Here is a 23,876-nt window from a genome sequence, read left to right as displayed (position 1 = left end):
CTTCACTTGTTTGACCTCTATCTCTGCTCGTGCCTGTACGCTTCCTTCATAAACCTTTAGGTTTTAAGAAACCTTATGGTTATACTTCGCTGTGAAGGTTCTCTTCAATACTGTCTGTGTGTAACCATGTAACACACTTCTCTGCACCTCTTCTCTGGTTCTGCATACCTGCAACCTATGTTGCGAAAATTTACTCTAGTTCACACATAATCTAATATTCAATTACATAGTACACATCATACAAACTCTGAATCGAGTAATATGTATTAACAAACAAACCTTTACACAAGAATTTATTCCTTAGCCTAATCTTCTATATCATTGGCCTTTCCTTTCCTGCCCATAGGCTTACAGTCAAACCTATCTAATCTCACTCTAACTAACTGACTCCTATCTAACCCCTAACTATGAATTTTAGGCTTACATTTATACAAAAGGTTCTGTTTAACCAATTCTGGTTCAGATCCTTAATCTGTTGAACTAAATCCTGAATATCCTCTAAATCCACTTTTAACTCCAGTTATCCCTAAGAATCCTCTCTAGTTCCACGAATCATGACACTACTTTCTAGTCTAAGAGTTACAATTGATTTCTAACTCTCTCATCATCACTCATGTTCTCCTACATTCGAGAGCATTTACAAATATCCTCACAATATCTAATTAATTCCTATTATAATCACTCAAAACATTAATGATTACATACATAGGAATCCAACTTCCTTGAAAACATAAGACCCCCTAAGTTAACTAGACTATGATGAAATTGTTGAGCTGAATGCTCCTGCATCAGACTCCCAAGGTTAAAATAATCATGATCTCCTGATCATGTGTCCTCATATGTTGATAGAAAACCTCCAGGGTCCCAAACCTTAGTTTGTAACTGCCCAAATGCCTTGCACCTTTGCTGCTATTGTATATCTGTTGTCTTCTGGTTCATCTTCCTCTCTTTAATCAATTTCAAATTTTGATTGATCACTCCTCCTACTGTCATTTTCCTCAATCTAGACTGTTTCATCATCAACTGCCATAATTCTTCAATCTCCATCTCCAACACATCCTTGGGTTGGTACATACTCTCCCACTGCATCTCACTGCACATTGTCCATTCATATTTAAACCACTGATTATTTTCTTCAGCTTTTTATACTTTAGCTTTTGCTATTACTCTTGAGATTTCTCCAGATATTGTTGTAGATATTTCTTCCACCCAAACTTCCTGAATATCCTTGAAGATATCTCCCTCTGCAACATCTAATTTCTGCTCCTTGTCTACAAATTTACTTTCCAATGATTTAATGTTTTTGTTCCATGGGCTAAGTACTATCATGGAATCTTCCTTTTCCTCCTTCATTTGACTGTTCTCCTGTGCCAAATATTCTCTGGCATCTGCAACAAAACCTGCACTCACAAAACAATTATTAAAATAAAAATCATAAGGCCTCAGTGCCTTTTCCTTCTCTAGAAAAATCTCAGTATGCTACTCCGATTTTTCCTCTTTTATCAGCACATCAGTATGTTGATTCTTCAAAGGTCTCTCAAGACTGTCAGCAAGTCTCTCTTCCACACCATCTGCTTCAATGATGTCTTTCTACTCTTGTCCACTGTAGTGAACTCCTTCATTCTCATTCAGCTCTGATTTTACAACCTGAACACTTACTCTTTGGTTTTCTAGCCTTTTCTCCAAAAGACTTAACTCATGCCATAAATTTGCCATCTCACTTGGGATTTTTCCTAAAAGCTCTGTACAATCCTCACTATCTTCTTCTTTGTCACAAGTATAATTTCTTGGTGACACTACTTCATTCTTGATCAGAATAAAATTCTGATCCTCCATCTTTGTGATAGTTTTAGATGTCTGTCCATCACTCTTCCTTTGGCCATTTAAGAAAATCAATTTCTCTTTGTCCTTACCAATAACAAATTCCTTATCATAAGATATAACTATCTCATCTCTACTGAAGATATTTCCTTCACTAAGCAAGGAATTTATGAACTCCTTCTGCTGTAATAACTCAACTTGATCTTCATTTGAAAGACAATCATCATCATACTTTGCTTGGAAACTTTCAGCTTCACTCAAGACAGTTCCATAGGATGGTTTGTCTTCTGCAATACCTGCATTCACACACAACTTGTCAGTTTTAAAACCACAAGACCTCATGATCTCATTTGATGATTCAATCACCAAGTCCTCCTGTTGTTCCAAGCCCTCTACATGACTTAGAAATATTTCGATGGTCTTCTCTTCAATCTCCTCAAGTCCTTCACTTGGTTGCTTGATATCCTTCCCTACTTCTTCTTGCTTTTGGCCATCATCATGAGTCAAACTTCCTCTGCTTTCAGTCCTTGCAATATGATGAAAAGTAAAACTTGTTCCCAACTGTGTATGGGAATTTACATGAGACTTATCTATCTCATCTTCTTTCAGAACAGAATTTAGATTCTGCCTGTCTTCTTCCTCCTTTACGACAATATCAACAAATTGTCCTTCACATGTTTCACCTACAATCATACACAAATTATCAGATTTAAAATCATGTGACCTTTTGGTCTCACTTGAAGTTTCAGTCTTCAAGTCTTCTTGTTGTCTTGAATTCTCACAATAATTCATAAGATCTTCCACAGATCTCTAGTCTTCATCTTTACCCAGAACTTCACCCTGTTCTACTTCAAAAATGGATATTTCCATTTCCAACTCAGCTTCTCTGAGTTCTTCCACCAGCCACTTCACTTACCTCTGTTGTAGCCTTCTCTGTAACTTAGACCACTTCACTGCCTTTTTCCTCAAGACCCAACCTTGTCCTTGGTTTTCCTCTAGTATCATCCTTAATATATTGATTTGTTCTTTTAACTCTGCAACCTCCTTTTCACGCTCCTCTTGACTCATTCTCTTGCCATTTGCCTTGGCATCCTCCTTCTTCACTTTTCTTCTGTTGTGGTCTTCCTTAGAACCTTTGTTACCTCTGTTATGACTATCAATAGCCATCTTCTCCTCTATCTTCATGAGCTCCTCACTCACTTACTATGAGCTGTACTAAAGCCTCTGCAACAAGTTCTCCCTACTGCCACTTACCTCACCAAGCTTTCCTCTGTACTTGGTCTTTTGGCAAGCATTTGGTTCTCTATCTCTGTAACCTCTTTAAGCACTTCTCTCTGCTCCCTCTAGGCTTCAAATCATCTGCACCTTTTAATAACACAATTGTCCTCTTGTATTTCAATCACCATGAAATATTAGGTCCTGACCACCTCTTCTTTCACTCAGAAATTCTTACCAGCTTTTCACCCCTTAGCAATTCTACCACATCCTCTGTGGAATTGCCCTTATGATCTTCCTGTGAGCTGCAACAATACCTCTGTAGTAACAAGTCTCCTTCTTGCTACACATGCCTCAGTAAGCTTGTCTCCTTTGAGCTCAGTCTTTTGGCATTTCTCTGGTTCTCTTCTCTAGAACCAATTCAACACTCCTGGCTCTAGGTTGTTGCAATCTTCTCACCTTCTTATGCCACTACCTTCAAGACCTCTGCATGATCTTGTTCTACCACTCACCTGCACTTTGAGTGAATTGTGCTATGCTTCTTTGCATCTGCAAATTCTGCGACACTTTATCTCTGTGCGCCTACTGTTTGTCAGATTAAAATTTGATCTTCTCTTGCTTGCATACATACCTTCAAAACATAACTTTGTTCTAAGGTTTCTCAAAGAATTCTTATACACAGAATTTCCTTATTCCACTCTGATACCACATGATGCCAGCCTAAGCTACATATACCCCAATGATGCTGCCTAAGCCGCATATACCCACAGTATGCAATAAAATTGCATGTCACACTAGGTGTGTCCCAGGAATTCCCAAAGATTCCTTACTTAGGAAAAATTCTCTTAGATCAAGGTTTAAGGCTCCTTAAATAAACCTATGTGGAATTGATTCATTTGACTCTTCAAATTCTAACCCTTTGGTAAACTCTAAGTGAAACTTTATATGACTCTTCATAACCTTTGGTTAATAGCCCACACATATTAACCATAACATGGTCTTTTAGACTTTGGTTAACCTCGACTTAACCCATAATATATATACTCTGCTTTATTTCTATTATAATTCCATATAATAGAAATTACACATAAACCACGCTTAACCCTTACCTTTCTACCATTCCACGACCTTGGCACATATATCGATGCTCAACCTTTCGCTTCAAATCTGCACTGTTGATTTCTTCCTTCAGATCAATGGCTATCATGCGATCTCCAACTTTAACCCATTCACCCGCCGGAACTCAAAGAAGTTAAACTTCTTTGAATAACTCATCGGGTCCGCCCAGTGTGTTAACCTATGCGCACATTCGAGCGCAATTATCGTCTGATCAATCAACCATTGAATGGTCACGATTATCAGAACTCAACGAGGTTTTAAGCCCGTTGTATAAAACCTCATTGTGTCCGAATTCCAAATTAACCAGTGCACACTTTCAGAAGCGATATGCGTCCGATCAATCACCCAACGGACGGTCCTGATGGCCGGAATTCAACGAGGGTTTAATTTTGTTGCATAAAACCTTATCGCGTCTGATTTTGGAATACCACTTACAACTTCGAGGGCGCACGAGAAACAGCTTCCCGCTTACGAAAACCGCTCCATCCTTCTGCTAACACGTGGCTTAATCTTCGCCGCTCAACTTCTTACTTTATTTGCGCGATAAGATCTTATCCGTCTATCGCACACAATCTCGCCCGTTGATCTGACTGATCCAATGGCTCCTGTGCACGTTTACTTCATTTCTTCGTGCCTTTACTTTCTTTTGGTTCTTACTGTGTAATCGCCCATTCGCTTCCTGTCTGTGTATTTGGTTTTGCCTTACGACCTTCACTTGTTTGACCTCTATCTTTGCTCATGCCTGTATGCTTCCTTCGTAAACCTTTAGGTTTTAAGAAACCTTATGGTCATACTTTGCTATGAAGGTTCTCTTCAATATTGTCTGTGTGTAACCACGTAACACACTTCTCTGCACCTCTTCTCTGGTTCTGCATACCTGCAACCTATGTTACGCAGATTTACTCTAGTTCACACACAATCTAATATTCAATTACACAATACACATCATACAAACTCATAATCGAGTAATCTGTATTAACAAACAAACCTTTACACAGGAATTTCTTCCTCAGCCTGATCTTCTATATCAGTGGCCTTTCCTTTCCTGCCCGTAGGCTTACAGTCAAACCTATCTAATCTCACTCTAACTAACTAACTCCTATCTAACCCCTGACTATGCCTTTTAGGTTTACATTTATACAAAAGGTTTTGTTTAACCAATTCTGGTTCAAATCCTTAATCTGTTGAACTAAATCCTGAATATCCTCTAAATCCACTTTTAACTCTAGTTATCCCTAAGAATCCTCTCTAGTTCCACGAATCATGACACCACTTTCTAGTCTAAGAGTTACAATTGATTTCTAACTCTCTCATCATTACTTATGTTCTCCTACATTCGAGAGCATTTACAAATATCCTCACAATATCTAATTAATTCCTATTCTAATCACTCAAAACATTAATGATTACATACATAGGAATCCAACTTCCTTGAAAACATAAGACCCCCTAAGTTAACTAGATTATGATGAAATCGCTGAGCTGAATGGTCCTACATCACATGTAAATCAAAGAGTCATGTAAGTAGAACAGTCATGAGGGAAGTCGAAGAGTCACAAGGGTCAGTTTCACCCTTGGCTATATATATACTCCTCATTTGTACATGCAAAAGACTTTTTCACCTTGGATCCTCCCACATAGCCTTGAGAGTTTGTAGTCTTTTCTTTGAGGAGCGAGCAATGGCTCCAACGCCCCGTTATCGGGGTTAGTGATGTAATGGTGTATGGATGTGTCTTGGAACTTTCGCTTAATTCAGAATCCTGTTAACATGCCAACATGTTTTCACACATGTATTGTATTCGTTTGTAAGACTATTCTTTGGACGCTTGTAATGCATGTTGCTTTAACCTGTATTAAGACAATTGAACTATTTCGGTTGTTTTAGTGCATATGCTGTTGGAAATGTGTTGTATCAGTTGTTAATGTTGTCTCACCCGTGTGGACTATTCCACCGGACACTCGACAGACTCATTCTTGTAAACTTGTTATAACGACCATCGCACTCGTGTGGACTATTCCACTGGGTGTTGTACATGCTATCTGTTCACTTTACATTTGTGACTGCCGCATCCGTGTGGACTACTCTACCGGAAGTTGCACAGATCTGCTCTGTGGTGTGTCTCTAACACAGTTGGGATTATTCCCTTTCGACTTGAGACTCACTCTCACCCTCTCCCTCTGCAGTGAAAGAACTTAGACACAAATTACACTAAGCACTCACCAGGCACACAAACCTCGTTGTTTGGAGACTAAGTATACCACTGTCATGTGCTGACAAGCAAGATTTAAGGCATATCTTTAAGATAATGGAAACCGGGCCATCATACTGGATGGGAATCCTACACCAAACAATGTGAGGTCTAGTTGGGACTTCATACTGGGGAGATCCCCTGGACGTTGGAAGGTCCAACACTGTCAACACCATATCTATCAAATAGCTTAACGTCGAAGATTTTTGCAGGATTACAGGGCAGATCTATTTATTAAGGGCTAAGATCTATTGCCCCTAATAGAGATCAAGCTTATTTTTAGTCTAGGAGATTGAAATATATCATTCGTCTCAAAGATCGAGCTTATTTTAGTACAGATTTGTGGCCACTCGTAATTATTTAAGAGTTGTGGGCCACAACAGGGACAATCGTTTACACCATTAACTTTCTAGGGTTACTGCCACCTCAATTATGTGGCTTGGGAGAGGGAAATGAAATATCAGTCACGTGGATAGCCCGTAGTTCCAACTGAGGCCACCGATCCATAATTTCCCACACACAACAAGTGTTATACGTTGAGCTATACACTACAAAGGGAGTGTCAGAGATCGAATGACGATCGTGGCCTCACATAGTGGATATTCTAAGGCTATGGGCCTCATGTGCAGTCACCTAGACCTCAAAAGGGAGAGAGGTACCCCCACAATGAGTTACAATTAAAATGGAGTCGAGAGGCCTCTTTAGGTGATGCGTGAGAGTATTCTTTAACAATAGTAGAGCTGGGTTATCATATTGCAACGCCGAAGGGATCTAGTGCCTATAAGAAGTCAAAGAGTATGTGTTATCTGGGAAGTGTAAGGAATTTTACAATGGTATCAAAGTTAGACTTATGACAAAGAAGACGGGGACCAGGATCACCAACGATTATAATAACAGTGGTGTCTCCATTGTAACTTCCTACCATGCCTTCCACAACAACTATATTGTCAGGAAGGATATGATTGGGGAGCATACCATTAATTCTCCTTAAGTCGATTACACCCACTTTCATCCCAATCACAAGTAGAATTAGCATAGAGCACAAAGGGACGTTCCATCGTTGAATCGACTAGTGCTAACCAAAGTATCGTTGGGTGTAGAGGCCCTTGATGAAAACCAGGAATCATTCATGATCGTCAACGATCTAAGATTGTTCGTGGTGATGTTGTATTCAATGGAGTGAGCCCAACAGTAGTGGGTGAGCGCTTCGTCATTGGGATTGTCTCTGCAACGTCCATTTGGGAGACACAATTGCGAAGGACCGAACAAAAAGGATGAAGTTTGTGGTCATATGCATGGTAGAGACACCTTCATTTCCAACCACAAATGGAGGACATTCTTAGCCAGGGACATAATACAGCGAGAGCCATGGTGCATGGGCTCTAAATTTGGGTTATAGTGGCATTGGGATCTAGGAGGATCTACTGATGGTAAGTTGAGTCAGCGTTTGGCTTGGGATCTAGGTGGTAGTTCACACGCTAGTGGATTTATTGATGGGCAGTAGGCTCGAAGGTCGATTTAGGACTCAGGCATTGAGAGATCTATCCTTGATTGGGTGATATAGTGGCATATTGTGATTATCCAGTGGTTCATATGGGACCCTGGTATTAGTACTCAACTGCTTCAGACAACCATATTGATAGACAACTGTGAATTGCTTGAGGGCAAGCAATCTCGGGGTGAGAGGATTTGTAATATTCCCTTTTCTTGATATGGTCAAAATGGACGGAATTTGCCCATGGTATTTGCCTTTGTTTTTCGAGGGAAAACAATAAAATAAGGTTTCTAGAGAGTCCATCAAGCCTATAAAAGGGGATAGGAGCTAGGAATTTGGATCATCCTGAGTTTGTCTATCTTATTGTGTTTTCTTGAGAACTTGGCGTGGCTAGTTTGAATGTGATCCTAAGACGAAAACTCGGTAGTGATCTTTGTTGGGTGGATCCATCTAGGATTCACAAGAGTGCTTCAATATTTTAGCTTAGTCATTTGATGAGAAACCGTGCATGCCATTGGCAGGGGCTTCAATATTACTTGTATGGGCATGTATCATTTTTATAGTTATTAATATAAATAAGTGGCTACATTTTTCTTTCTCAGATCCCTTTGTGTTCTGTGTTTTGGGTTGAAGCATTTTTAGGACACTATAATGTGCCAAATCTATTGAAAATTTTGTTGTTTGGGATCTTACATTGAGTAAGCCTTTCTTGGAAGTAGTAAGAAGCCTGGTGAATCTGAGCCTTGGCTTGATCATGTTGGGGCTGGTTCCTTTGAGCTTGATCATGCTTGGCCTTGTCCTTCCTTGTTTGGTTTTGCTGGTGAATGTATTGGAAGGGGTCATCATATCCTTCAGGTAGCCATGGAGAATGCTCCCATTCACCCATCATCGTGCCGGTATAGAGGTCTGCCTCCTATTGAGAGGTTTCCCCTTTGGTAGTCTGTGTAGTGCAAATCTGGCAGTCCTCCTTTGGTTCTGGCCTCTTGCGATTTGGGGAGCCATTGCTGCCAACAAGCCTCTGTTGCTTTTCCTAAGCTTTTGAGGATCAGGGTTGGATAGAGTGGCTGCCAGTAGAGAAGAATCTTAAGCTTTTGAGCTTTCTGATGAGTTGGTGGATGTTGGAGTTGGGGGGCGGTGGAGGAAAAGGTATCCCTATCGTCCTGAAGGCAATGCAAGTGTGGATCAAATTGGAATTAACCTATGCAATTCTGCGTTTTGTCCTTTCCCAAGCCTCTTCCTGATTGTAGAGTTGGCGACCCAACAAGTTTCTAACTGCACAATGGCCATTGCTAATGTGCTTATGCTCCTGCACCTCCATGGAAAATAGTAGGTGGTGAATGTGCAGTGGTATATCCTCGTCAAATTGATCTTCCTCTTGGCCATGCTAGGGAACGAGAGTTGGACGCCTGCACCCTCTTCCGCCTCTCCTGGCTTTGCCTCGTTCTCAAGCCATGGTTCCTTGCCTGCGAAGGTGTGTCGTTATGAACTCTCTGCTTCAAAGCTTCTTCACTCTATGTCCCTTAGCCTTATCACCCCCACCAGAGCTAGACATCCGTAATGCAGAATGTTTGAAGAAATGTGTGATCTACTGCAAATTTGAAGTGGGGGTGGAGATATTGTTCCAAATTTGGATTAATGGCTCAAGACACCATTGTGCGTCCTTCTCTAAGCAGTAGTGAATGAGACCAATTGTGCATGGCCACCACCCAGTCACGTATTTTAATGCTTTAAACATATCTAGCATGAGAACTCTGACGATCCTCAGAGTATGTGTGCACACCTGGAACTGAGGTGCTTATATATTAAGATTTATCCTAAATACATTATATAAAATATTTACCCAAAATTTATAATTTAAACCATAAAAAATAACAATAATATATTTATACATTAGATAAAAAATTTATAATATTTTTTTGAATTGAATAAATAAGTTTAATTAAATTATATTTTTTTCCTTTTCCATTTTAATATATTATTATCATTTTTAATTTGATTGACATAGAATTTGAACCATGAATTTCATGATTTACACATACTTCATAACATGGAAATTGCCAATTAAATTATTACCATGAAAATTACCAATTAAACCAATTAAATTACTGCTATAAACAATATATTAATTTTATTAATCATAATACAATAAATGTTTTATAATATTTAAAATCTTCAAAATAAATTATATCATTATACTATTTTTAGAAGATGAACTACACTAGCTGATTCGCTGTGTGAATTTTTCCAAAAATTTTCATGAATTAACAAATTATGGATCACGGAAGCTTAAATTCAAATATCACTATTTTTCTATTCAAAACAAATTACATTAAACACTATTAAAAAACACTATTTCAAAAACAAAACACAAACACAAAAAAAATAAGATACAATTTTCTCCAAAGACAAAATTCACTGCCCTTTTACGTTGAAATGAGACTAGATTTACATAGGGAAAATACAACAGATCTCGAGAGCTCGTTCATTCAGAATCCAAATTTTTAGGGAATAATAACATATTCATTCTATATGACTCTTCCCCACAAGGATTCCTCTATATATGGTCTATCTTTTTGACTACTCAATATTTTATAACTACTCAAAGTCATTAAGTCATTCATCTATGCTAAAGTGTATTTCATTAATTAAATTTAAATTTATTTTTATTTTTATTAAGACTAATAACATATAAGATCAGAAACGAGATAGATGAAGAGAACAATTAACTAGCCCTTTGGAGTAACAACGAGTTTGACTATAATATATATATATATTTTGACCATGAAAAAAGGGAATTTAATTCAAGAAATTAAATTTACAAAATTAAATTTTTATTAATGTTAATAATAAGTTATAATCAATTAATTTTACTATAAATTTTATTTTACCATATATTATTATATCTAATATTATTAAATTTAATGTTCTAAAAACTATTATTATTATTAGGTTTTAAAGATATTTATAACCTAATTATTAATTAATATATAATTAATTTTAGAATATTATAAATAATATATTATTAATTTTTTTAAACACTAAAATTTTTGAAAAATAAATTTGCAAAGAAAAAAAATATTTTAATGTCTACAAAGTTAGAGATATCCTATGGGACAGAGTGTGTTTTCATGTAATTGATGTATTCCACATTTTTCTTATAAAGCGTCACAAAAAAAGCTTCCAGCTTTTCGACAAACTCCTCGCTAAATAAATTTCTTATAAAACCTTACAATAAAACATCCGAGCTTCTCGATAAACCCTCGCTAAATATTTTTTTTATAAAGCCTTACAATAAAAGCTCACAGCTTCTAGACAAACCCCTTGCTAAATAAACTCCGAGCTTCTTGATAAACCCTCGCTAAATATTTTTTATAAAACCTTACGATAAAAGCTCACAACTTGTAGACAAACCCATTGCTAAATAAAATATCTCAACTTATCTACAAACCCCTGCTAAATAAATTATCTCAAAAACCAACTTACCAACATATCCAAATAAATAAAATTAATACGTGTAAAAAACACAATTTTTACTCTGACCGAGCAACCGGCAAATTAATGATGACAACAGTATGAACACAGAATATCTTAACAGAATAGGGAACAGGAACCACCAGGCGAATCGGAGCATCTGTATTCGTGAGTCGTGACAACTCAAGGAATAACTCACTACCACATGTCAATGACTTTATGAGCAAACAAAATAATGATTTTACTTGTCCATGACTTTATGGGCAAACAAAATAAGTGCCATAATGCTCGATCGTGACAGCGGGGAGATAGGCGGTCGCTCGAGTTCTTTCACAGCTCTTATTTGTTCCTATTCAAGAGCACCAATGCAAATGGCTGTGCAGGGTGAACTCTATTTTTGTCAATGCATTTTTCCTTAAAGCCTTGTTTCTCGGACCCTGTAAAGTAGCTGCCCACTGTTGCAAGTATTTGAACAAAAGGTACTCTGGTGTAAATTGGAGCTGTTTGGTTTGCCTTGAACTTACAGTTGTAGATGCTTGAGGTATGTATATTGGAATTGAACTCGTAATCTCCTCTTTATAATGCCTCACACTGAGGTTAGCCCAGCTTATTTGTGTTTAGAATAATTGGATGAACCGTTGAAATTTGAACATATTAGAATTCTAAAACAGGACTTGCCCTCTGCCGGGTCTTTCACGATGGCAGTCTAGTGCGCTCGATCGAAAGATCTGAATTGATGCCCTAACATAAATCGCCCAACATTTTGCAAATATGCATTACTTGTTTCTTAGAATTGTGAATGAGAATGTATAGATGCTGTTTGGGAGGTCTGCACCTGCCAGAAAATTTTGATCACAGTTCACCTGATCATTGTTTTGTTCATAGTGGTCTGAGCAACCCGTGGCAGGCTCCAGATTAACTTCACAATTAGGCTCATAGTGGCCAGGTGATTGGTGAATGCCTGTTCTTTTAAATTTGTGAAGAATTTTGCTGCATATAATGATGCTGCAATAGGGCGAAGCATCTCTGTATCACTCCATTGATGAATGCGATGATGATAAAGTCATTATGGTAACTACAAAAGATAAATAGTACCTGATTCTAAGATGATAGACACCATTTGAATCATAGAATTGATCACCATACTTAGTTGAAAAGGCATTGGAGTACGGTTGCATGAACCTTAGCCTGAGAGCCCATATTACTCACTTTTTGCGAATGAAAAAGTAGAAGTGGCTTTGCTTTTCTTTGTGGTTTGCAAGACTCCAATACTAGGTCAGTCAGGCAGCGTAGACTTCGTGACACACAACCAGTGGACGACATGAATCTAATTATACAACTTCTTGGCCTTGGATGTTAGGAGCTCTGATAATTGAATTTTGACAGATTTGTTGGTTTAGGGCCTCCTTGATGTCTTTTGTATGCTCATTCTTTTGTATTTTTGCTGACATTTGACGGTGTGGGTTAAATGTTCACTAAAACGCTCACCCTGTTTAAAATTTTTCCCCGGCATGATTTTGGCCCCAATCCGGCAGCTGCAGCTTCAATAATTGCGAAAATGGCAGTGCATCAACTGGAAACTGTGATTTTAGCAACTTCCATGGTCTCTGAATCGACCCAGGATGTCAGAATTGCAATTTAAACAACGGATTGATTGGATTCGGGAATTTTTGGATTGCCGGATTCCAGTGAGGGTGGCTGGAAATGGGGCAATTTAGTTAACAGTTAGAGAACACCATATTTGACAGCTTTATTGGTTTAGACTTCTTCCTTGCCTCACCAATTTTATACATTTGGGACTTTCTAGGGTTCGAGGATATCTGTTTCGGCACTGTGTGCTGTTTTATTTCTTTTGCGGTTCTCGTAGAGATAAACTAGCCATCCCAATTGTTAGGCATCTTTGTACTTCTATATCCCATTGACCATTTATTGCCAGCAGTGGATACTAACATCTAAATTAAATTAATCTTTAATATTCTGAGTTTAACTCCTAGAATATTGGACTGAAAAATGGTCATATATTATCTTGTATTCAATAAATTGTGTTTCTTTTCTAGAACTTATGCTATCAATTTCACCAAGCACATTCAGTTTCAAGTTGATTAGAGTTCATGGATTGTGTTGAATTTTTAGCATTTGTAGTTTTTTCACACTCTGTGAAGCAGGAAACTTGGGAATATGTGCTCTTCATCTTCTACTTTGTTCTGGTTGAATACTTTGCAAGTGTGTTTGTTTATTCCAACGTGATTTTTTGTTTTCCATATCATTGAAGCCGGTTGCATTGGTTTTCTACTTTACTAGTAGTTGCATTTTGCTTGTGTGCTTTAGTATTTTGTCAAAGTATTCGTTTTGTTGAGATATAAGTTTGTTTCTCACATGCTATTTTCAAGCCAAACCATGTACATCTCAGGAGCCCCGAGATTAGGGTCTGCTCATCACTAGAGACCCAACCTATTTTATGCTTGCTTTAGCTTAGGGATATCCACATTTGACTTTGGATGACGGATCGATGATGGAAACATACTGTTTATTTGGAAATTGGCGAGAAGAGCCAGCCAGGTTTACTATTTTCCAAAGATTGTTCAAGACAAATTCCTTGCTGATTAATCATATGGATAGAATATTTCAAACTATGTTCACAAAGTTGATCTAATTTGTTAGCATGAAAATCCAGTAACGCCAGCAAATAGAAAAGCCTCTTGAAAGTAACAAATTAAGCAAATCCCAATCCGTAGCTCTTGCTCTTGAAAATAACAACTTAAGCAAATCCCAATTTCTAGCTCCAAAATGACTACTGCACCTTTAACACCTCAAAATTGAAAGTCAATACTTCTGAAGCTTATCCAGAACTAGCAGCCGGTAGCCCACGATCATGTGCCTTGATAAAATCTATTTCTATTGTTCATCTGATGAGTTGAGTTTCCTCAAGTTTTCTTGGCATGTAATTACAGCATAAAACAACTAACATAAATCTATTTTAACCCTGGATTTGCTGAAGGTGTCAAAGGAGCAAATTTCTCAAGGTGCAAATCTCATTTTGAATATAAAACTTGAGGAAAAGTTTACACCTCAAGAGATTTGATTCCTTTAAATACTTGGATAGAGCTAGAATTAAGATAAATCTATGCGAGTTCTTAACTTCTTAATAATAGTAATTATATTTATATAAGTTTCACATCTCTAAATATAAAAATATTCTTATTTTTAATTTTATTAAAATCTTGATAATACATATAGTTACATGTTTTAAAATTTAAACTTTTAATAAAAATATTCTTATTTTTTTATTTTATTAAAATCTTGATAATACATATAGTTAGTAGTTACATGTTTTATAATTTTTTATAATTTAATTTTTTAATGTGATATGCATAGCATTGATGATATATATAGATAGATATATAATTTAAGAAAAAAGTATTGTAAATATTGAAATTTTATATGCTTATTAATTAAATTTAAATATGAAATTTTCATTTATAATGATTATATATATATATATATATATATATATATATATATATATATATATATATATATATAATTTTTAATTATATATTTATTAATTAAATTTATTAAGTTTTTATATATTTATTAATTATCTGTTTTGAAATATGAATAATTATGAGTCCATTATTATTTAAATTTATTTTAATGTCTGTTAGGGTCCTATAATTTATAGGATATCAAGGTATTTGAGTATTGTATCTCAGGAATTTTATTTTGTAAATACTTGTCAATCTGCCAATGATTTCCAAATAAAAGAAAAAATAGAATAAAAAATGAAAAGAGGGTATAAATAAGAAAAAGAGAAAAAACAAGAATACTGAAAAAAAAGAATGAAAAATAGAACCCCATCAAAAGAAAAAAAGAAAGAAAAGAAATAATAATGAAAGTGTTGCAAGTATGAATGCCACTACTGATAGTTAGTTTTCTTCATCATTGTTAAATAAAAATTGTGTGCAGCTTGTTCGAAATGCTACAATGTCTAGCTACTTGTTTAATCATACAGTGCAATTATGGTTAAACTTCTTTAAACTTCTCTAACTTAGGTTAGAGAATAAAGATTTGCCCAACAATTCAATCTGGGTAAATCAGTAGTTAGGCAGAAAATGACATTGATTCAATTGTTTAATCTGAATCAATAGGAGAAATAAGGGATAGAATTTAGAGCCCACGGGGATTTGGATTGACGGTGAATGGGTGCATTGTTAAGGCACTCCTTGCGATAGGTCACTGGTTCATATACTCGTGGGTGCTTACCTACCACAAAAAAAAGGGATAGAATTTAGATTGTTTTTTGTTTGTATAAAAGAAAAGAATGTGGGTTTGCTAGTCTAAGTGCACCCTATAGAAAAAATAAAATGTTAGTCTAGTTATGGGTAGGTAAATTAGTGGTCTTTATAAATATTTGCCTATGTCATTTTTATCCAAAGTTTTAATGATATGGTAAAAGGGAAAAATACACATGATGGGATAAAGTGTTTTTTTATATATATTTCATTATCCACCTTTATCCTAAGTCAGGAAGGCAAAAGCACAAAGTGCATGGCGACAAAGTTTCCCTGTCTCATATGGTTAAAAGACAGAAGTCTCGAATCATCGGGATTGGTTCCCGCTCATCATCCACGACTCATGTTGTTCTTTTGGCCCCTCCCTCTCCATCCTACCTTTACCGCCATGGGTGGTGGGGGAGGGGGTGTCCGAAAAGGCTTTTTTCCCGCCGGGCCCCATCTTCTACATGTCACCCTCTCTTCCTTTCGCACCCTCCTTGGCTGAAACCACATACCACTCTCTACCCCCTCCGAAACCACCATCCTTTCCTTCGCTTTGTCGCGTCCCCACCACAACTCCTCCGCCACTCTCTCCCGCCACGCCGCCTAGCCGTTAGCCAATTGAATGCACTCCCGATAAAATGACCGTTCAACATTCAATTCAGTTCTCGGGTAACCGTTCGAAATTAACGGTCCCGCGCCCTTTTCAATGAGACTTTCACAGTGTTTAAAAACTTCTGAAGCCATCACTCTTCTTCCTTTACTGCTCATCGTATCGCTCTATTCCATTTTTACTGGCATATTCTCTGCAATTGACAACCTTTGCACAGTGACTGTTTTCACAGTATTCGCACGACCAGACCAAGACAGAAATTGACAGTCTTCCGTTCCCTTCCCCTGACAGTTCGTTACCCCAACTGTTTCCCCGGTAAGCTTTCTGTCGATTTCTCTTACTGTTACTTTCAGTTGATACAGTCATGCCTCCGAAAACCAAAACTCAAGATAAGCTTGTTAATCCATTAATCCCTCCCTCTGTAGATTTAGATCATATCCCTTTGGCCGACAGGGATTATAGGATTAGTGAAACCCAATGTGACTGTGATTTTTTGGAGCTATACTGCTGGTTAGAAGACAAACATGCAGATAAAACTGATGAAATTGGGCTCTGGGAGTCCAATCTTCCCCATTACATCTTCCCCTTGACATTCCAAGCCCTTGAGTTTACCAAAACGTGTCAGGCATGTTATGTCCCTACACAAAGAGCTATTATGGCCCCATTAGGTGACATCCTCTTTACCATAGCTGCCTAGTCCATAGACCAAATGATGCTGGTTCCCACTATGGAAAATAATACTCCTTTCTCCTTAGAAGCACTCACCCAACTTTATTAGAAGCTGGATTTCGCCACCAGAGCCAAAATCTTTGAGATCTTCTTGCCTGAGAATGCCCAGTTACCTAAAAAGAATCCTCCATATCCTTCCTCCATCTTCCCTGATCAAGCCAAACAAATTATATCCATGATTTCTTATATTTTGGGTTATTATTCTGATTAGTGGGTAGATGAGCCCATTTTAGGATTCCTCTCCATATTTTCCATAGACAACAAGCCTTCCATTGTGTTCAATTTCAGTCAATTCTTGGCTGACAACATTCATGAACAATTTATAAAGTTTCCCACAGAACAGGTGTTTAATTACACCTCCATTTTAATCTATATGTTCCTTTACTATTAGGCAGATAAGTTCAATTTTGCAATGCAGAATCTTGATGATGTAGGAAACTAACAACCAATGATCTTTTGGACAACATTGGTCATTAAAGAGTAGCAGGAGTTTTCTTATAAGCAGTTCATTGAGGATTTTGTTCAGCTAGCAATGAACATCCTTAATAGTTCCATACAGCCCAGAATCAGTGAAGAAATCAAGAGAATTTTGCACCTAACAGATCAGGAAAAGACTGGGGATTGGTATTTATACCAAAACTACACCGAGATCAGGGTTTATGGTTGTGAATTGGCACCCTACAAACTCCCTAAATACCTCCCTATGAGGATTTTTGCCCTAGAGTATATTAGACAAATGTTGAATTCTGATGACATTCATTTTGTAGTGGCAAAGAAGAAATCACAGTTCCGAATAAAGACATAGGTGGGCCCATTTATATGTAATACTAGGACAACAGGTGAAGAAGCAGACAAGATGCTTAAAGAAATGAAGTTCAGTCTAAGTTTTACATGGTCTTATGACCCTTGTGGCATTATTTCAAAGCTCAGAGTGGAGAATAAAAGTACTCCTTACATCCATACTTCAAGGCCTGAAATAGAGAAGTATGCAAATCAATTGGAATGGACAGAAAACACTTTGCAGGAAGCTGAAGAACAACTCTTTTCTACTTCCAGTTTGCAGACTCCCACTCCTCAGGAGAAATCAAGCAAAAGACAGAGGGAGGAAGGATCATCATCGACAACAAGAAGTGAAGCCAAAGAGTTCAGGATCAGCTACAGGAAGAGGACAAAATTGACTCCTAGGACAGAGGTGGACAAAGAGACAGAAGAGCAAGCTGCCATCATAATTACAGACTCACCACCTGCAAGCAACAAATTTGCAACATCTCCTATTGGACCTTCATCATCACAAGGTCACAAGGAAACAGAGCTAGAATCCCAGAATGTCCAAGGAGAGAAAGAGAAGACAATTTTTGATAGGTACAGGGAGATTAAGCTTAAAAATGAGATTCTTAAAAACAATACCTATAACCAGTTTTGGAAGTAGACCTCCAACTCACAAAGTAGATTATTGTAAGTTTTTTGACACAGAGCATGGAAAGATGCAGATGGCCTTCCTTGAGGCCCAAATTCCACAACCAAAAACAGCAGTAGACTACAAGAGCACTACATTTGAGTTCAGCACCAAAGACATTCATCCCATTGATCAAATGGAGATGCACAAGCAAACTAGTGAGATGATATCTTCTACATTGACTAACATTGCTATGTCACTATCCAAATTGCAGGTTTCATTTGCTAATGTTCAATCTCAGTTGAAAATGGAGAAATTGTCGTCCTTAGCAAAGGATAACAGGATCAAGTCTTTGGAGGATTTGGTGGTAAAGATAGGGTATGACCCTAAAGATGTCAATGCTGCTGAGGAGATTATTAAAAAGAAGAATCTGGACATTGCAGCCTTGAGAAAGTAGCTCAAGCTACCAACGACTGAGGACCCATTGACCAAGGACATTGAAGAAATGAAGCACAGAAGGCATATAATATGAAGCTAATTATAGACCAAAACATACAAATTAGACAGATGGAGGCTGAAATGGAGAAGATGATAAAGGAGAAAGAACAAAGTTATAAGATGGCTATTATCCCCCTGGATACCATACCCATTTCTCAGCTTCCAGCCACAGGAACAACCACTGCAACTACTTCTTCTACTGAGTACTCATACTACAAGTGCCGAACAGGTGACCAAGACACTGAAGAACATGTCCATCCAGTCAAAAGAAATCAAGACTTTGCAGGATCAGCTCAAAGCTTTAGAAGTACAAAAGGCCAAAGCTGAAGCTTCTCGGGTTACTGAAATGCAGAAATCACAGAGATTGTTGAAGAAGTTGCAGAAGCTAGAAAGGGACACTTCAATTGGTCAGACCTTGGCCCAAGCCAAAGAAACCATTAGGATGAATATTCTAGATTCTATGAATGAGATTTTGCCATCTATCCAAATCATCTTTGAGCAGAAGGAGCCGATGGTAAAAGCTACGGAAACCATTGTTCTGGGAAGGGAGAAGCTTGGAGACATGCCCACAAAAGCCTCCAACATTATCAGATTCCTGATTTCTAAGTCCAAATATGAACTTGAAGAATTAGGAATTAGTGGCAGAACTGCCACTATTTTAGAGGTCAAGAAAGTCTTGACTAAGAGGAACCTTATTGATCAGTTGGAAGAAAGATGTGAAACATTGGAGCTGCAAGTAAATAGGTTTTCTAACAGAATTGAAGCATTGATCCAGAAAGGGCTGCTCAACATTTATGTAATAAATGATAAATTGATCACTTAGGAAGACTATGTCCTGAAGATGAAAGAAATGGCCAGAAGCAACATCAAGTTCAGTGGGATTAAGGGCAGTATGACATCAAGGGTGTTTTTGGAAACCATGTCAAATGATTTTTACATACAGAATGAAGTAAAACACGTTTTTACTGTGAAGCCAACTTTTGCCAAATACACAAAGGTAGATGAGATTTATCGGAGGGTAATAAAATTGACCATACTAGATGAAAAGAGATGGGAACAACTGTGTGATTTACTAGATTGAAGAGTAATTCGGGTGCAGTAAGACAACGACCAGCACATCAGCCAACACGATAGTCAGTACACCAATGCAACATAATTTCAGGTTGACTCAGTGACTAAATCCACCGAAAGAGAGGCACCTTGCCTTCCAGATGTTTACGTGGCCTATTTTAATTTTTTCTGCCAGGAATGAATCGTATTGTTTGTAATTAGGCTAATAATACACTGTCGGTTTAACAACGATTTTGTAATTATCAGTATAAATACTTCATTGTTTGAAGTATTAAGGTTTGATTTCCGAATGTAATTTCCTTTGCATATTGTATTTTTCAAAGTACTGGAGCATCAATAATTCAAGGACCTTTCACAGGTTTTGTGGTGTACCAAATGGTGATGTGTTCCTCTGTTTAATTTGTTTAAACATTGTTTTTCTTTCTCTGTTATTCTGAATATCTGAATTACTTAACAGAAACTGTGATAAATAGGATTTGTTACTTAGAGCACCCTATTTTGGCTGTTGGTAATTTTAATGTTTTCCACTAAAGTCAAATCAAGGAATTCTTAATTGCTCCTTGATTTCTATTGAACCTTACACTTTTGCTATTTCACCATCCATTTAATTTCTGAAAAGATCCAAATAGTGCAACCTAGCTTGCCCTGTGAGAACTCCTCTAAAAATTGATGCAAAATCCAGTTTAATTTATAGACTCCATAGCCCAATGGAATTATAACACTTAAATCAACCAAACCAATCAAATCAAAACAATCAGTACAGTCATAACTAGCTTAAAATTTACTAAAACAAAGCTAAATTTTACAGAGAGATCCCTCTTTGAAGCTGGCAGGGCTAGATCCCAGCTTCCAAAGTGGTTTTGATGCTGTCCTATGTGTTTACTCCCTCAACCTCAAAAATACAGAATGACAACAATGTGTATTGAGATTTTTTTCTAGAAGAAATTGTTTGTAGTTGTAAGTTTTATTAATAAAAGCAAAATTACAATACAACCAATTGAATTGAATTGATTTTTTTTAAATTTTTTTATAAATTTTTTAATTGAGTTGATAGTATATTTTAATTTTACTGACACTATAACATCTCCCATACTAAGTTCATATTTAAATATTCACCCTTTTTTACAATCACTGGAACATCTTCATATTAAGGTAACAGTCAAATGTTTACACTCATTTATGAACAACAGTACAACATCACCTCCATACCAAATTGTAGAGAACGTCTTCACACGATAAAAAAATGGTGTTGAAATTTCAAACATCCCCCTATGCAGTGCGGACCATTTGCTTAGCCTATGTGTCTACTCTTTCAAATTTAATAGCCAGGTTTTTCCATGGATGATAGAGTTATTTGGATAAATGTGCTAAGAGTCAAGACAGAGGAGTAATGAGTTGCTAATGATAACTTTTTATTACTGATTGTTTCTTGGCTCAATATTTCGTTACTGATTGTTTCTTCTCTTCTTCCAAATGAATTGGATATTTATGGTAGTTCTTCTGAAGCAGCTTGCATCCTTAACATTTTAAGTTAAAATCTGTTGGTGGTTATGTACGATCCTTATAATTGTATGCATCTGAAATGGGCTTTTCTTTCACTACTGATTGTTTCTTCTCTTCTTCCAGATGAAATTTGGTATTTAAACATAATGGTTTTTCTGAAGAAACTCACATTGTTAACAGTTAAGTTGAAAATTTTTAGTGCCTATGTACGAGCCATATTCTTGCATGCACCTGAAGTGAACATATCTTTCATCACTAATTGTTTCTTCTCTTCTTCAAGATGACTTGGATATGTAAACCATAGTTCTTCTGAAGAAGCTTGCAGCGTTCACAGTTAAGTTGAAATCTGATAGTGCTCACGTGCACCTGAAATGGACATATCTGTAAAAGAGAATGGGACGGAGGAGCCTCTCTTGTCTAATCTTTCAAATCAGCACAACCAGTCAAGCAAGAACAGAGCTCAAATACACCATTGTAAAAGTGCTCCTGCACATAATTTAATTCAATCAAAAAATGAGCCAAACAATGTGCCATCCAAATCGCTTTTCAAAACCCAGAACAATCGTCCTACACTTAATCAAGCTGGTTTAATTCTCACCATTTACTTGGGCGTGGGAATGATCTGCTTTTACAGTGTAAGGCATGAACTGAAAGGTCTGAAGACAAGCAGGCTGGTTGATGCTTTATATTTCTGCGTTGTAACAATGACTACTGTCGGTTATGGAGACCTCGTGCCTCAGGGTGTTCTTGCTAAGCTTTTCGCTTGTGTCTTTGTCTTTTCTGGAATGGCCCTTGTGGGTTTGCTTCTCAGCAGTGCAGCAGACTACCTCGTTGAGAAGCAGGAGACGTTATTGATTAAGGCCTTTCATGCTCGTCAAATTCACGGCCTAGATGAGTTTGCTAATGGAATTCAAACTCACAAAGCACTGTGGAAGCTATTAGCATCTTTGGCGATCCTTCTGGCACTGATTGTGGTTGGTATGGTTGTCTTGCATGAGTTTGAGGGTTTGGATTTCCTCAATTCATTTTATTGTGTTTGCTCAACCATGACAACTTTAGGATATGGAGATCAAAGCTTTTCAACAGAAGGGGGGCGCATCTTTGCTATTTTTTGGATCTTGGTCAGTACTGTATGTCTTGCTCAGTGCTTTTTGTATCTTGCTGAGGCAAGAACTGAAGGCAGGCAGCATTCGTTGGTGCATTGGGTTATTACCCGCAAGACTACTGTCAGAGACCTTGAAGCAGCAGATATGGATTCTGATGGAGTTGTGAGGTATAGTCTGTGTGATGTTGTCGTCATAAAAAACTTGCTTTTTTGCTGTGATACCTAGGAAAAAGTGTTCATAAGTAGCTCGTATTCTCAGAATTGAGAAAAGGACTAGCATCGTTATATGGCTTTTTGTGAATTTATGGTTAACTAATCAGAGACTTTCAAACCAGTGGTAATAGTTGATTCAATCTTTCCTTCTAGCTCATAGCACCATATTTTCAAACATCTATTAGAATTCCATACGAGATGAGACTCTAATTCAATTTCGCTTTGCAGCGCTGCAGAATTTGTTATTTATAAGTTGAAAGAGATGGGGAAGATTGAAGAGGAAGATGTGGCACTTGTATTGAAAGAGTTTGATTATCTTGATGCGGACCACTCGGGTTCACTGACAGTATCTGACTTGAACATTGCACAACAAGAACCGGAAAATTGAGGAAAGACTACAGGCAGTAAAATTGGAAATCTAGGATTTGCTTACTAATGTAGAATGACTTTTTGGTAATCTTTTGGTATATCAGATCGTGATAACTTATTACAAATCCAGGGAGTGCTGCGAACAACAAATCAAGGAATTGCAAGGCTAAAACTGATATATAAGCTCTTTGATATCACCACGGCTTTTTTAATTACCGAACTTTCCTCTATTAGGCATTGGCCCAATTGAAAGTGATATCTACAAAAACTTCAACTTTGTATCTTCTTTTCAGTATTAGGAATGTCTTGCATGAGCTTTATCTCTAAGCTCTTTGAAAGTTTGATGTACATCTAGTTCCAACTTGCAAACAGAGCAAATGATTATGCAGTACTGATACTTACTAGTTGTTACTAGATATGTGTCATATCAACATTGTTAGAGTTCGAACAGCTGACTTAGATGCCTGGCATTTTCAGGGTTGTAGCGTAGTATTAAGTGAAAGAAAAGACTCTTCTCTAGTAGTTATGTAGTGCATTGGAGAATGACCATTTTGGAATTTTGAAGCATTTTGATAATGACCTATCACAAGTCATCCGGATGATGTATGTAGTATAGAATTTCAATTTGATGAAAGCTTATCTGGTGACTTTTTCTTTAGTTTCTAATTTCATACTCACTGAAGCTTTTGTACACTTGTCACGCGATTTAATATTGCTGCTGTATTCTTTTCAGGT

General features: G+C 37.2%; 1 protein-coding gene across 2 annotated transcripts; it reads left to right on the top strand.

The window, feature by feature from the left end:
* The first annotated feature begins 11,608 nt into the window (after positions 1 to 11,608).
* KCO1 (Outward rectifying potassium channel protein) lies at positions 11,609 to 23,555 on the top strand. 2 transcript variants are annotated; one of them, XM_089441170.1, is made up of 3 exons: positions 11,609 to 11,754; positions 21,735 to 22,727; positions 23,001 to 23,555. In XM_089441170.1, the coding sequence occupies exons 2-3, from the start codon at positions 21,826 to 21,828 to the stop codon at positions 23,158 to 23,160; spliced, it is 1,062 nt and encodes a 353-aa protein (XP_089297296.1). In that variant the 5' UTR covers positions 11,609 to 11,754; positions 21,735 to 21,825; the 3' UTR covers positions 23,161 to 23,555. The 2 variants fall into 2 exon arrangements, with proteins under 2 accessions (XP_089297296.1, XP_089297295.1); XM_089441169.1 differs by having other exon boundaries at positions 11,654 to 11,911.
* The last annotated feature ends 321 nt before the right edge of the window (positions 23,556 to 23,876 follow it).

This window comes from Pinus tabuliformis, chromosome 9 (assembly GCF_031772625.1).
Source record: "Pinus tabuliformis cultivar Carrire ecotype Pingquan chromosome 9, CPIR1, whole genome shotgun sequence".
NCBI classification, from domain to species: domain Eukaryota; kingdom Viridiplantae; phylum Streptophyta; class Pinopsida; order Pinales; family Pinaceae; genus Pinus; species Pinus tabuliformis.
This window is presented reverse-complemented; position numbering and strand designations above follow the sequence as displayed.